At 35.9% G+C, this 16,305-nt stretch overlaps 2 protein-coding genes across 2 annotated transcripts; one reads left to right on the top strand and one right to left on the bottom strand.

The window, feature by feature from the left end:
• The first annotated feature begins 568 nt into the window (after positions 1-568).
• LOC107020814 (serine/threonine protein phosphatase 2A 57 kDa regulatory subunit B' theta isoform-like) lies at positions 569-8,991 on the top strand. The gene is made up of 2 exons (XM_015221318.2): positions 569-2,368; positions 8,419-8,991. The coding sequence occupies exons 1-2, from the start codon at positions 1,211-1,213 to the stop codon at positions 8,767-8,769; spliced, it is 1,509 nt and encodes a 502-aa protein (XP_015076804.1). The 5' UTR covers positions 569-1,210; the 3' UTR covers positions 8,770-8,991.
• A 1,296-nt stretch (positions 8,992-10,287) lies between these two features.
• Positions 10,288-11,643, bottom strand: LOC107019270 (vinorine synthase). Its single transcript, XM_015219815.2, has one exon. The coding sequence runs from the start codon at positions 11,641-11,643 to the stop codon at positions 10,348-10,350; it is 1,296 nt and encodes a 431-aa protein (XP_015075301.1). The 3' UTR covers positions 10,288-10,347.
• Between the last annotated feature and the right edge of the window lie 4,662 nt (positions 11,644-16,305).

Genomic DNA, 16,305 nt, shown 5'->3' with positions numbered 1-16,305 from the left:
TAGACGAATGTAAACTAAAAATCCCAGTGTTTTAACTTTTTTAGGTGTTGAAATGTTTTTCCTCTATGGTTTCCAAACTAAGGATGATTTAGTAGAATTATTGGAGTAACCTTCGAATATTTTCTACATGAAAAGTGAGGAATTCTTTTTTAAAAAACATCTTTTTTATCTATGATTTGATTCTGTCAGCTAAGCTATTAGCAGCCGTGCAAGCATTATATCGGCATTGCCATAGTGAGAAGCTTTCTGCTATGGCGGAATGACGCCAGCTCAAATCAATTTAAATTTCTATCAAAATCGTCGTGTATTCAATTTTAAATTTGATAACTTGTTTAAAAAAATTTAGAACTCCACACAAGCTACCTTTACATAACGACAGATCAGATCATTACAAACCTTTTATGTATAATTAAAATAAATCCATTAGATTGCAATTTGTTTCTAAATTTTTCTTGTGAATGATAAAATCAAAGTGTCTTATATTTTTTTAAAAAATTAAATAATACTACTAGCAAATATTTAAAATATTTGAATATTATTAGTTGCTTTCCGTCCGGTTTGGGCATTTGACTTATACCAAACTTACTACCAATTAAGAAAGTAGAAAGAATTAAAGAAGATTAGACTGGGCCTTTGGTCTTTTGGTCCGACTCATACAATTGCAACAACAATATTTACTCAGTCAACAAACAACAACAACAACAAAAATCAAACAACCCCAAAATTGATTCACCAATTTCCATCTTCCTCTGTAAGTATAAACAAAGAAAGAGCAATTATATTTCAATTTATCCATTAAAAATTTGAACTTTGTTTTGGGGTAAAGTGAAGAGAGCGTGTGTGAAATATACTTTATTTGTAAACCCCATTTTGGTAGTGGAAGAAGAAAGTTGGGAAAAGGTGGGGTTTCTTTGATATAATTTATCTTTGCACATCTGGGTTTTAAGTTTTAAGTCAAAAAGGTTCAAACTTTACACATGGGTTTGATTCAGGTACTGGTTGATTCTTGATCTGAGTTGGGTTGGGAAAAAAAAGGGGTTGTTTTAATGCATCATTTTTGTTGAATTCTGTGTTTGTGACATGTGGGTTTTAGCTGAGGAAGAAATCTTGATTTTAGTTTGATGACTTTATTAAGTTTTACTTGTTCTTACTGTTGAATATATAGATATATATTTAGTTGTTTGTATAAAGTGGGTGGTTAAAGAGAAATATGATCAAGCAGATATTTGGTAAGAAGAAGCAGTCGAAAACGGCTGGTTCAACTAGTTCAAAGAAAAGTGATGGAGGAGGTAAAAAGGTTGCGGTATCAGCTAATACTGTCATTTCAGCTCCTTATTCTGTTTCAGCTTCAACGGGGGATAAATTTGTTCGAGATGGGAGCTTAAAGCTTAATGGGAATCTCGTTGCAGCTTCTTACGATGCATTGCCTAGTTTTAGGGATGTTCCCAATGCTGAGAAACAGAACTTGTTTATTAGGAAGCTTAATATGTGTTGTGTTTTGTTTGATTTTACTGATCCTACAAAAAACCTTAAAGAAAAGGAGATCAAGCGACAGACGTTGTTGGAGCTTGTGGAGTACGTCACGTCTGCAAATGTGAAATTTACTGAAGTGGTGATGCAAGCAGTAGTAAAGATGGTGTCGACTAATTTGTTTAGGGAACTCATGCCCCAGCCTCGAGAAAACAAGACGTTGGCCTTTGATGTGGAAGAGGATGAACCTGCCATGGATCCTTCATGGCCACATCTGCAAATTGTGTATGAGTTCCTTCTGAGATTTGTTGCATCACCTGAAACTGATGCAAAAGTTGCCAAAAGATATATAGATCATTCCTTTGTACTCAGATTGCTTGATCTTTTTGACTCTGAGGATCCTAGGGAGAGGGAGTACTTGAAAATAATACTGCACCGTGTCTATGGGAAGTTTATGGTACACCGGCCTTACATCAGGAAGGCTATTAATAACATATTTTATCGTTTCGTTTTTGAGACTGAAAAACATAATGGGATTGCGGAGCTTCTGGAAATTCTTGGCAGCATAATCAATGGGTTTGCTTTGCCACTAAAAGAGGAACACAAGCTTTTTCTTGTACGGACATTGATTCCCTTGCATAAACCCAAATGCTTAGCCATGTACCATCAACAGTTAACTTATTGTATGACACAGTTTGTGGAGAAAGACTGCAAACTTGCTGATACAGTTATTAGGGGATTGTTAAAGTATTGGCCAGTAACAAATAGCTCAAAAGAGGTCATGTTCCTTGGTGAGTTGGAGGAAATCTTGGAAGCTACTCAACCACCAGATTTCCAAAGGTGTATGGTGCCGTTGTTTCGTCGTATTGCTCAATGTTTGACTAGCTTGCATTTTCAGGTATGTGTAAGCTATATCTATATATACTTCTTCTATTTATTAAGTATGGAAGCACTTGCATGTATGATATGCATTATAGAACAGTAATCTCTTATCTTTGTAGGCGATGTTGGTGTTCATGTATGCTTTGAGTACATTATGCTTATGTTTCATAATTTTTTTTTGTTGATAAGGTTAAGGTTAACTAAAGTACCGAGAAGGTACCAGAACCAAAAGTTACAAAAGACTGCTGGGGATATCCACACAGTCAATCACAACATCTCTCTAGCAACTCCAGAAACTCCATATATTGATCTATATTTCAAGGGAACTACTTGTACACCTACAAAACAAATTATGTAAACACTTGTTTTTAAGTCTAGAAATATGGTCTTTTTGCCCATCAAAACAAGCGTTATTTCTTTCTGGCCAAATGGTCCAGAATATGCACAAAGATATAGTTCTCCATATTTGCTTCAAAGTTTTATATGTTCTCTGGTGCTGCCAACTCTCGAATAATCCCGTCTCATCTGAGGCATGATCCAAGAGATTCATTGTCTAGCTATTATGCAATGTCTAAGAAGGTGATTCACAGTCTCCAACTCTTCTTCACATAAGTAACATCTATTACCATTTTTCTGAAGATTATCCTGAGTAAGGCAAGCTCATGCTGCAATCCAACTAAAACAAGCTACCTTTATACTTTGTAGGATTTTAGTTCTCCAAATCCATTTCCATGGCCAACTAGTATCCCAAAATCTTGTTTGCTTCATTAGAAGGCTATATCACTTTTTAAATGAAAAGGTTCCTTCATTACTCGCTATCCATACTAGTGAATCCCCTTTACTCTGATCAATGTGGCTATGATCCTGTTGAAGGAGAAATTGACAAAAGTCCTCAATTTCCCAATCATTCTAATTCCTTCTGAACTTCATCTGCCATCCCATGTAGGAATAAAAATCAGCCACAATTCCTTCTTTGTTATTGCAACAACTGAAAAAGGAGGATATCTTTGTTTCAAGCACTCATCACCAATTCATAAGTCAGTCCAAAATCTACTTTTGATCCATTCCCCACCTCCAATTTGGTGAATTATGGAAACTCAGCCCACAATTTACAAATGCCTTTCCATACTCCCCCTCTAGTGTATGAATATGTGAAGGGGGATTCCAGCCTGGTCTGCTACCATAGATTGTTCAATTATTTTGATCTAGATTACCCCTTCCGTCCTGATAAATCTCCAAAGCCACTTAAAAAACATGCTTTTATTGTGCAATCTCGAGTTTCTAATTCCCCATCCACCCCCTTCTTTTCCACTAGTGACCACTTGCCATCAAACTAAGTGACTTTTTGTTGCTACTATTTGTGTCCCATAAGAACTTATTCCTCATAGAGTTCATCTTTCTTTCAATTGCATCAGGCATAGCAAATATTGACATTGGATAGGAAGGCATACTATCTAAAATGTTTCATAAATTGCAATGGAGATGTGTTGTTGGATGGGAAACAGAAAATATAGAATTATTGAAGCTCGAGAAATTGACTGATATGCAATTCTTCTAGTTTTTTTTCTTGTTTTCTCTTTCCTCTTAAATCTTGTTTTCTTCTTCAAGTAGACAATTTCCTTTTCAAGGGACTGAATTTCTTGCAGTCAGCAAGTTAGTTTTCTTCTTTTGGTTTAGGATGATCTGGAAGTTCCCCATACCATTTGGCCCTCTCCCCTACCTTTTAGATGAGGCATATATATTTCTTGTGGTTGTTTGAGGTCACAATGCTGTGATAGTCATAGTTTTGTTTGTATCTACAACGGATGAATGTGCAACATGTCTTATGGTGTCTAGAGATGAGTCATGATTATGCAGTAGTGGATTTTTTGGTTCCGGGAAATGAAGCTTTCATTGTACCGTTACAGTTTTCCTAAATATTCTGAAATTTTAGAAATAGCATTAGTATTTTTCAGTGACTTTTATGGAGCTGCTATGGGCTACCCTTTGAGTTTGAGATGGTATGGTCCTGAGTTTATTTTAGATTATTCTTGTGCATTCATGGTACCTTAGTTCCATCATAAGAAGGTGAATAGAATACTCTAAATTTGCTGTCTGTTATTCTATACTGCTAAGTACTGATGCAATTGGCAGATGTTATACAGTAGATAGCAAGCAAACACTAAAGTTGTTGAATAACTAAAAACATAAAAAATTTCAAAAGTTTCTAGCATATTTTTCTTTGTTGAATGATGTAACTAGCTTTAGCATAAAAGCCATATGTACAGGAGCTTCGAAGGCTCTTGGCCAGTATGTACTTTATTCAGCATCTTCTGGATGCGTATACATTAATTACACTTCTTCCTTTAAAAAGATACGAACTAAGCATAAAAATCGATTTATTAGCTGTATTTTGGTGCATAAAAATCGATTTATTAGCTGTATTTTGGTACATCAATAGTACAAAGAATGTGAAACATAGTTCATGTTCTTAAAATAGAGAAATATAAGCCAAAAAGAGAAACTCGGCAAGAAGAGAAGGTCTTCTGTAATTTCTTGAGCTTGTGCTACTTATGATTTTTCTCTCGAAAACAGCCTCTCTACCTCCATGAGGTAGGGATAAGGTCTGCGTACACTCTATGCTCCCCAGATCCCACTTGTGAGATTTCACTGGGTATTGTTGTTGTTGTGCCTCTTTTGATTTCCATCCCAGTTAATTGCAAGGAGTTTTTCTCCTTGTTGCTATCTTGTGCTGAGATATGTTGTACCTTTATGTGTTTAAACTATTATATCAACTGCTGATCAGTGGTGGCCACATGTAAGGAATTGAATCCCTTTCATCCGAAAGTTGCAATGTGTAGTAGAGTAAAAGCAAATTACTTGTCTGCGTGTGTGTGTGTGTGTGTGTGTGTGTGTGTGTATATATATATATATATATATATATCGTAAAAAAAATTGATCTCTTAGAAATAACATCTAGTGTGGTGGCAAAAGTGGCTCAAAAATACTAAATTAGGTGTTTTTCAAAATTTTGAATCCTTTGTTAGAAATGCCACTGCTGATGATGGTGGATTTTACTATTTCTCATGAAGGGCTTATTGGAAAAGGAACCTGAACTTTCCCATAAAAAATGATAATTTAAGATTTTGAAACATTGTAATTCCATTTGCTTTAACGGGGATATTAGATGAATCATTTAGTGGTTTTCCCGCACTTGTAAGACTAACAAATCCCAGAGAATTCTGCTTTACCAGTGCTACTCTTGTAGTTCAGTTTCATGGACAGATACGAATGTTGTATCTCTTTATTTCAACCAGTTCAATGAGCAACCATTTAGGGATTGAGGTTAAAGTTGGGGCTTTGGGCTCTAGCATGTTACTGATGTTGGATCTTTGTATTTTGGCTGTAAGACATGCTTATTAGATTGAAAAAGCCGAGTCCCTTTTGATTGTACAGACTATTAGTCAGTGCTGAGGAATAGCATGAAGATCTAAACCGTGGTTTGACATTTATTTTAGGTGCTTCCACTTTTGGAGTCCTGTAGTAAGTGTAGTCTTCTTGTTCATTCCTCTGAAGTCATTGAAGCAACTAATTTTGGCTGGTTTGGTCATCCGTTGTAATATCATGATAAAAGTAAAAGGTTATGTCTAATTTGGCGCATCTGACAATCAAGTACTTACTCTCTCCGGTCGACTTTGTTAGGCATTATTGAAGACATAGTTGAGTAAATAAAAGTGTGTTCCCTCTAACAGCTTAAGGGGTCGTTTGGTGTGAGGGATAAAAAGTAAATAATCCTTGGACAAAAAAATAATCCAGGGATAAATTTTGGTATCTTGTTTGGTTTCCATGTTTAAAATAACTTATCCCATAATTTATACAATAGTAATGGGATAAGTTATCCCATATACATGGTGGGGTAAGTTATGGATAATTAATCATGGGATAACCTGTTCCCAGCCAACCCTCTAAGTGCTTAGATGAGAGGGTCACACGCTTCAACATGGTTTCCCAAACATGTGGTTATAGATTACCTTTTCTTTTATTTTTATGTCAGTCGAATTTACCAGAGCACAGAGCTCCTGGATTTGAGTCTCACCACGATCTATTATAATAAAAGAAATTCCACGTGCTTAGCCCCACAAATGTTATGAAACATTTAAAATAACAAGTTTCAAAACTCTTCCTCTATTAAATTTTGTGCCAAGTCAAACTATGACAAATAAAGTGAGACTGAGGGAGTTGATGTATTTTACAGAGAATTCATCATCAAGGAGAAAGCCTAACATGCATGGAAGAGACCCCCACCCACCCCCACGCACACGCACAGAGGAAATCTTTTTCCTTTATCAATAAGTTCCTCTGAACCAAGTATACTGGCCATCCGATTCTAGTTGAATGTCAAGCAACTTCAGATCTTCTATGAAATCTGAAAATTCTCTCATGTCTTTTGGTCTTCTCAAACAGTTTCTCTTCTCTGAGATGAACCTCACCACATTGAAATCTCCATCCACAGCCCAAGCCCCTATTTCCTCCCAAACAAGCCTTCTTTCTACATAACAGTTGGGGGCATAAACCCCTGTAATGTGACAACTGAAGTTTTGAAGTTGAGCTTCAAATTTGCAAATTATAGTGTAGATATCAGTCTCCAAAATACTGGCAAAAAAATCTAGCTAACGAGGGGTGGATAGTCCAAAATCATATAAGCAAACCAATTACCCAGATAAATCCTACATCGGTGAAGGATGAAAACCCTGAGCTCCTTATAAGCTTGGACAATAAACAAATTTCAGACAGACTAAGATGGGTAAAGATGATGGTCTATACTCTGTAGAAGCAGAATGTTCATCCTTTTGTGCCCAAAATGAGATGGTGCATAATTGGCTATGGAAACTAATTTGGAAAAGACAATTACCCTCAGTAATGATTTGTTTCAACTGGACGATACTTTATGAAGCATGTTTGAGTCGAGACAATCTCAGCTGAAGGAACATACATATTGTCAACAGATGCTATATGTATCAACAAAGCATAGAAATCAACAATTGTTGCTGCTATTTGGGACATGGTTATTTCAGTTTTTGGACTTAGTTGGGTCATGCCTGTGGACGTGTGAATATCATTGATGCCTTTATATGCTAGAGTTCCTGGAAAGTTGGTACGTTCATGAGGAAAATTTGGAAAAAGATTACTGCCTGTATTTTGGTGTGTGTAGATTGAAAGGAACTATAGGTATTTTGATGGTATCAACTCCAACTCACTCTAAAATGTCTTTTATGTTTATATAGTTAGAGTAATTTTTGCAATTTTTGCAATTTTTGCCCTTACAAATTCACGTGACATCTTTTTGGTCTTTGTGAGCTCCATATCTTTAGTATAGGCCATAGGAATATAGCTAAACAAATTCACTTCTTGTATATATTTTCTGTTGTACTATTTTCATCTTCTTGAGTTATCTTAATGTTGTGTCACAACAAGAATGTTCAACTTTTCAGTAAAGTGGAATTGAAGTCGGGCAGTGTGGCTGCATGTTGGTGCATGTTGCACGACATGTTGTTTAGAGCTCACCTTTGGTCCCTCTACTAACAGACCAAAAAGCTTGTGCCAGTTAGTTGAAGGTTAAATATGCTTTGTGGGATTTAGGGGGTCAGTGGTGAAGCTTTGTGTAAGTTGAGGGACTTAAAATGCAAGTTGTTCCTGCTATTCTCTTGTGTCTTCTTCTTCTTCTTCCCGTCCTCTTTAATTTTTCTATTTCATTTATTAAATTATTGATTTTAAACTATGTTGGAAAACTATAGATTGCTGTAGTATAGAGGTCTCTTTACATTTTTTGGCTTTTTAATCTGGATAAAAATTCAGTTATTTGATGTTTTTTCATAATGAGTTTTTACAAATTGTTGATTGACGGATATTGTTCTTGTGAACTGACTGAGCTCATAGAATGTTTGGAACGAGAAGAAGATCAGGGCCTCGTGTGTATTACCATGTTGCTTCAGGAGTTAACTTGGATACAAATATTCTTTTGTTTTGTTTGCTCTGCTTGATTTTCAAATTTGTCAATTCAGAAGACTCTGTTTGTGTTCACTATAGGTGGCGGAGAGGGCTTTATTCTTGTGGAATAACGATCATATTGAGAATTTGATAAAGCAACATCGAAAAGTGATACTGCCTATCATCTTTCCTGCACTGGAAAGAAATGCCAGAAACCATTGGAATCAGGCTGTTCACAGTTTGTCACTGAATATTCGGAAGATATTCTATGATCTTGATCCTGAGCTATTCAAGGAGTGCTTGCACAACTTTCAAGAAGATGAATTGAAGGAAGATGAGATTAACTCAAAACGTGAAGCTACATGGAAACGATTAGAAGAACTCGCGGCCAAAAATACTACAAGTAATGAAGCTGTGCTTGTGCCATCCACCGGGCATTCTCGAACTTAATGTTAAGATATGCTTGTTCTTCCTTGTTTTTAATTTTCATATTTCTGGTTAAATTTACTTTTTGGAAGCAAAGAATTTATCAAGGGGAAAAGGGATTTTCTGTGTCATTGCCTTTTTTTCCCTGGTCAGTTTCATCCTGATAGCTGTAACTATAATTTGTTTATATGTGTTAACTTTGGCAATTTGGAAATGATATGGGAGCAAGTATTTTTATCAAAATTATACTTTGTTGAACGTATTTACTTTCATTCTTTTGGTTAACTTTTGGCAAAGACCACTCTTCAACAGATGCTTATAATTCTTATGATGAGGTTTGGTCTTGGGACTTCCATTTTAGAGATCTCAAGTTCGAAACAGCTTGTCAGCGAAAGTAAGGGGTTTGCCTTCTTGGTCAAGTTAGCTCTTTGCACAGGTCTTGCTTAGTGTGGGTTACCTTTCATATGTGGTTTGCAAGCTATTGCATAGGAACCGGGGTTTAACCTTGTGCACACCAAAGGATAGTGACTGTGGGTTTCCCTTGTCATCAAAATAGGAAAAAAACATGTGGTATTGATTAAAAGATGTTGTAAGTTTGGCATTTTGCTCAAGGCACTCTTTGCATAAATTTTCAATCAGAGCTACAGAAGCTGATGGGAATTATAGATTAGTCACTTATGCTTGGTGTAACCGGAATAATCACAAAGTACAACAACAATAACAACATACCTAGTGGAATTTTACAAGTGAGTTTTGGGGAGGGTAGAGTGTACGCAGGCCTTAGTGCTATGATTGGAACATAATAAACAACAGACGGTGAACTTTGCAGGTTTTAACTTGTCATTTAGGGAGCCTGTAACTTATGGCATCAAAGTCTTACTAATTTGTTTGTTTGTTTCTCATTTGGCTTTCTGTGGAACTGAATGATCTTAGCAAATAGTTGTGAACAAAGAGATGCTGAATGTGTTGGCTCTCGTAATGTCTTCGTGTACTTAGGAACTAAACTTTGTCAGGATCGTCCATTTGTAAGCATTAGCTGGCTATAGGAGAAATGAACCAAAAGCTACATGATGCTTTATATCAAAACAAGAATATACTACTAACAAAAAGAACAAATTTGAAGGTAAAATCCAGATAGTATCTGAATCTGCAATGTCCAATTGATCGAAATATCCCCTTTTTTATTTTATCCAACGTCTGCCTTACATCGTCTTCAAACGTATCTCCTTTTGTTAACTGCTATTTCCATAAATATATTCTCAATAGATTGAGGCGTTGAGCCAGTTGACTTTTCTGTGATGAGAGTAAACTTTATATAACTTGTGAACTATATCCATCTCTTGGGAGATAGACCTATTTATATCTTACTCTTGTAATTGATTCTCTTGAGTGATCAACTAACAAGGGGCAGCCCGGTGCACTAAAGCTCCCGCTATGTACGGGTCCAGGGAAGGGCTAGCTGGACCACAAAGGTGTATTTCGAGTGAGAATATTGTATTGTTTGTAAAAGGTCCTATAGTAAGAGCTTTTAGGTGATGAATATAAAAATTTAAAAAACAAACTTCCAATATTATAACATGTCAAAAGACTCAAATTTTAGGATCAGTCACTACACCAAGAAAGCAATTCCTTGTCAGCTTCAAATATAGCCATGTCTTCTTCTTTGAGATTTACCCAGGCTTCTATGCCATTACCTGACTTTGTGTCTAGAAAACCAAAAACATCCTTGAGAACAAGTCTAGCCGATCCTACCCATATCGGTTTTCCCCAACCAAAATCAGCTTTGTATAAAGGCAATCGACACAAACTAGTGAAGTTGAACACGACTAGCTCCCCTTTCCTCTGCTCATTTGCTTTCTCTTTGATGAAACTCAAGTGTTTTTGATCCTTCTTCCGGAGACCTGAGACAAATTCACTGTTTATGTTGTTTATACTTTCTCTTACTTTTTTTACTAGCTCAAAATCTTGTTCCTCATTAGTACTATTATTATCATTACTATCTGTAGCTGGTACTGTAACGACTACTTGCATTACATTCCCGAATAAGGAATCAGGCAATGGAGGATCACTTCTGGTACGTAAGTTCACCGTATGAACCATGCCATATATCTTAGTTTCATCTCTTTCAGCATGAATACTTGCCATCAAACGTGTCCATATGAAAGCTGATAAAGCTTCAATCCTCGAGGGAGGTCTCGTATTTTCACTGCCCTTTTCAGTATACTTATCTCTGAGTGCTGATACTTTAGAGGCAGAGAACACAAACCTCTTGGTCACAATGTTGTCTTTCTCAATCATGACGCTTGATTTGAACTTTGTTACATCTCTTGGTGGAAATAGTATGGAAGAATCAAATCTTGGACAAGGTACGTCGATACTCCCTCTTGCAATAGCTCCCCAGGTATTAATAATCATGAACGTGGACAATGCATCAGCTATCTTATGAGAAATGGCTATACCAATAGCCATTCCTCCACATTGGAAAAAGTTTGCTTGTACTAGTAAGCAAAACTCTTTAACATCATGTAAATCACAAGGGATGAACTTGTTAAGTTCGTTAGGAAGTGGATCAAGAAGGAACTCTGAGAGATTGCATTTGGCTATGGCTTCTACATATGGAACACCCTCATCGTTGCAGTTGACGTGGGTGTTGGCTATGCCTAGACGTCCGCCAAGAGGGTAGAATTTTGTCAAGGTATGTGATAAAGATGTCTTAAGTTGGTTTGATATGTGTGTGTTGGTGAAGTTATTGTTTGGTTGATAGAAAAAAACAAGTGGCATCAAAATATTTGGAGTAATTTGATCAAGATATGAAAGTTTGTAATTGTGAAGTTCATGTGGGGTTGGTGAAGATGGCTTGATTATCAATTTGGAGATGATTTCTATTTCAATTTTCATACTTACAAAATTGTTTACTAGTTGTGTTTTTCTCTTTGATGAAATTGATGACAATAAATAGACCAAAAATTAAGTTAGCTATAAAGTATAAAATGATATATAATTGGAAAAATATGTATAAATAAATGCAGTGTGTCTTCATGTTTTTAGAATGTAGCTTATATGGCCGTCTTGTCACTAAGAGATGATTATTATGGCTTGAATAGGAAACTAACAATACTATAAGATTATAAGATTAGTATTTTTTCGATTGAAAAATGTTCAGTGACTATTCTCATAAAATACTCACAAATGTTTTGATTGAATTAATGAAAAAAAAATATTAAAATTTATTTTTCATCATACATTTTCACAGTGGGCTAGCTGGTTCTATAAAAATAGGTGAGAAAATTATATTTTATGACATAAACTTCTCATCGATTCACGATGATTTTTTTTAGTGGTGGAATACTTCAACTTAGTATAAAAACCTTAGTAGGCCAAAAAAATACACAGGATTTAATGAAATGCCAAATATGAAAAACATATTTTATTTATGAATTGAGTTGATACATTATCTTATATCTTAGTTTGTGTTTAAATATTTGAAAATTCTAAAATTTTGTGCGTCATTCCTAGGATTACAAGGAAGAATTATCCAACCGGCTTATTTTGACCTTTATGCATCCGAATGAATCATGTTGAGGTGGATTTTATTTTGGACCATATTTTATTGTCAAAAAAAACTAATTTTCCACGTATTTATCATGGGGAATATGTGCTCTTAATCCCTTAAATTTTATTGACAATTTTTTATTTTAATTTCTTACAAGTTCTGTCAAAGTATATTCATTACTAAAAAATTATTATTTTCCACTGAATTTTTCCGTTAAAAACTATTCGATTGTTATTTCTGTAGAGCTTTCATTTAGTTAAATTGGTAAGAAAAAAGAAATATTATATGTTTTTATACAAAAGAATTAGAAAACTTCTCATTATTTCATCGAAAATCTAATTCTCACTGTATAACACATGAAAATTAGCAACATAGGGGGTTTACCTGTTGTGGGACTCGTTTGACCATAAAAATGGTCTGTTTTAGTCGTTGTGATCAACTGGCTCCATACCTAAGGTCTTAAGAGACGTTCATGTTAATTTTAAGCAAAAATGACGTCGGAATTCTGGATCACCAAAAAAGATGGCGGACAATAACACACGAAAATTGGAAAAATGGAGGGTTTACCTACTCTGGGCTCGTTTGACCTTAGAAATGGATCATTTTGGTCGTTGTGACCAACTGTCTCCATAGTTAAGGTCTTAACGGACGTCCATACAAGTTTTTGACAAAAATGACGTAGAAATTCAGGATCACAAAAAAGATGGTGGACTAGCACACGAAAATCGACAAAATGAGGGGTTTACCTACTCTTAGCTCGTTTGACCTTGAAAATGGATCGTTTTGATCGTAGTGACTAACTGACTCCATATCTAATTCTTAACGGACGTCAATGTAAAATTTCGACAAAAATGACGTCGAAATTTCGAATCACCAAAAATCTCATGGACTATAGCACATGAAAATTGACAAAATGAGGGGTTTATCTGTTGTGGGGCTCATTCAACCTTGAAAATGATCCATTTTTGCCGTGGTGACCAACTAGATCCATAGCTAAGGTCTTGACGGACGTCCCTATAAATTTTCGGTTAAAATGACATCAAAATTTCAGATCACCGAAAATATCATGGACTATAGCAAAGAAAATTGGCAAAATGGGGTGTTTATCTGCTGTGGGGCTCATTTGACCTTGAAAATGGACTATTTTGGTCATGGTGACCACCTGACTATATTGCTAAGGTCATAATGGACGTCCATGTAAATTTTTGACAAAAATGATGTCAAAATTCCTCATCACCAAAAAATATGGTGGGCTATAGCACACGAAAATCGACAAATAGGGGGGTTTACCTGCTCTGAGGGTCGTTTGACCTTGAAATGGGTCGTTTTGGCCGTGGTGACCAACTAGATCCATCACTAAGGTCTTAACAGACATCCATGTAAGTTTTTGACAAAAATGACGTTAGAATTTCGGATCACTAAAAAAGATGGCAAACTATAACACAGAAAATCGACAAAATTGGGGGTTTACCTGCTGTGGGGCTCGTTTGACCTTGAAAAAGGATCATTTTAGACGTGGTTACGAACTTGATCCAACTAAGGTCTTAACGAACGTCCATGTAAAATTTTCAGCAAAAATGACGTTAAAATTTCGTATTACAAAAAATCAGATGGACTATAGCATACAAAAATCCGCAAAATGGGGCAGTGGGGGAGGGTTTACCTGCTCTCGGGCTCGTTTGACCTTTAGAATGAAACGTTTCGGCCGTGGTGACCAACTTTCTCTATAGCTAAGGTCTTAATGCACGTCCATGTAATTTTCGACAAAAATGACATTGGATTTCGAATCACCAAAAAAGATTGTGGACTGTAGAACATGAAAATAGCTAAAACAGGGGTTTACCTATTGTGCGGCTCGTTTGACCTTGAAAAAGGTCCAATTTTACCATGGTGACCAACTAACTCTATAACTAAGGTCTCAATGGATGTCCATATAAATTTTCAGCATAAATGACGTCAGAATTTCAGATCACCAAAAATCTCATCGACTATAGCACACAAAAATTGGTAAAATTGGAGGTTTATCTGCTGTGGGAATCGTTAGACCTTGAAAATGGGTTGTTTTGGCTGTGGTGAACAACTGACTCTTTAGTTAAGGTCTTAACAGGCCTCTATGTATATTTACGACAAAAATGACGTCGAAATTCTGGATCACCAAAATATATGGTGGACTATAACACATGAAAATCAGAAAAATGGGGGATTTACCTGCTCTGGGGATCATTTGACCTTGAAACTGGTTCCATAGATAAGGTATTAATGGACATTTGTGTAAATTTTTGATAAAATGATGTCGAAATTCCAAATCACCAAAAAATTTAATGGACTATAGCACTAAAAATTGACAAAATTGGGAGTTTACCTGTTGTGGTTCTTTTAGCCTTGAAATTAGGTTGTTTTGGTCGTGGTGACCAACTTTCTCTATACTAAGGTTTTAACGGACGTCCGTGTAATTTTTTGATAAAAATGACATTGGAATTCTGAATCATAAAAAATGACAGTTGACTATATTACATGAAGATCGGCAAAATTGAGGGTTTATCCACTGTAGGGCTCTATTGACCTTGAAATTGGATTGTTTTGGTCGTGGTGACAAATTGACTCCTTAGCTAAGGTCTTAACGAACGTCCATGTAAATTTTTGACAAAAATAACGTCGGAATTCTGAATCACCAAAAATTTCAAGGACTATAGCACACGAAAATCAATAAAAACGGGGATTTACGTGTTGTGGGGACTCGTTTTTCCTTTGAAATAGGTTGTTTGGCCGTGGTGACCAACTAGCTCCATATCTAAGGTCTTAACGGACATCCTTGTAAATTTTCGATAAAAATGACGACGGAATTCTGAATCACCAAAAATGATGGTGTACTTTATCACATGAAAATTGGTAAAATGGGTGATTTACCTGCTCTGGGCTCGTTTGACATTCAAAATTGATCGTTTTGACCGTGGTGACCAATTGGCTCCATATCTAAGATTTTTACGGACGTCCATGTAAACTTTCTGCAAAAATGACGTCGAAATTTTGAATCACCAAAAAAAATGGTGGATTATAGAACATGAAAATCGGCAAAATGAGAGATTTTACCTATTGTGGGGCTAGTTCGACCTTAAAAATGAATTGTTTTGGCAATTGTGACCAACTGACTACATAATTAAGGTCTTAACGAACGTCCATGTAAATTTTTAGAAAAAATGACGTCGGAATTTCGGATCACTAAAAAAGATGGTGGATTATACACGAAAATCAACAAAATGAAGGGTTTTCGTAGTATGGGCTCGTTTCACCTTGAAAATAGGTCGTTTTGGCTGTGGTGACCAACTAGGTCTATAGTTATGGTCTTAACAGACGTCCATATAAATTTTCGGCAAAAATGACGTTAAAATTTTGGATCACCAAAAATCTCATGGACTATAGCACACGAAAATTAGCAAAATTGGGGGTTTACCAACTTTAAGACTCGTTTGATCTTGAAAATGGGATGTTCTTTTATTATGGTGACAACCTAGATCAATAGCTAAGGTCGTAACGGATGTGTATGTAAATTTTCGGTAAAAATGATGTTGGTATTTTAGATAACCAAAAATGATGGTGGATTATAGCACACGAAAATTAGAAAAATTGGGGGTTCAACAACTTTTAGACTCGTTTGACCTTGAAAATGGGATGTTCTTTTATTATGGTGACAACCTAGATCAATAGCTAAGGTCGTAACGGATGTCTATGTAAATTTTCGGCGAAAATGATGTCGGTATTTTAGATAACCAAAAATGGTGGTGGACTATAGCACACGAAAATTGAAAAAATGAGGGGTTTACCTGTTATGGGGTTCATTTGACCTTGAAAGTAGGTCGTTTTGGTCGTGGTGACCTATTGGCACCATAGCTAAGGCCTTAATGGATGTCTATGTAAATTTTTGGCAACAATGACGTGAAAATTCCGGATTACCAAAAAATATGGTGTACTATGGCACATGAAAATTTACAAAGGAGGGGGGGGGGGGG

Source organism: Solanum pennellii, chromosome 5 (genome assembly GCF_001406875.1).
Source record: "Solanum pennellii chromosome 5, SPENNV200".
Lineage (NCBI taxonomy): Eukaryota > Viridiplantae > Streptophyta > Magnoliopsida > Solanales > Solanaceae > Solanum > Solanum pennellii.
The sequence above is the reverse complement of the archived record's forward strand: the minus strand, read 5'-3'. Positions and strand labels throughout refer to the sequence as shown.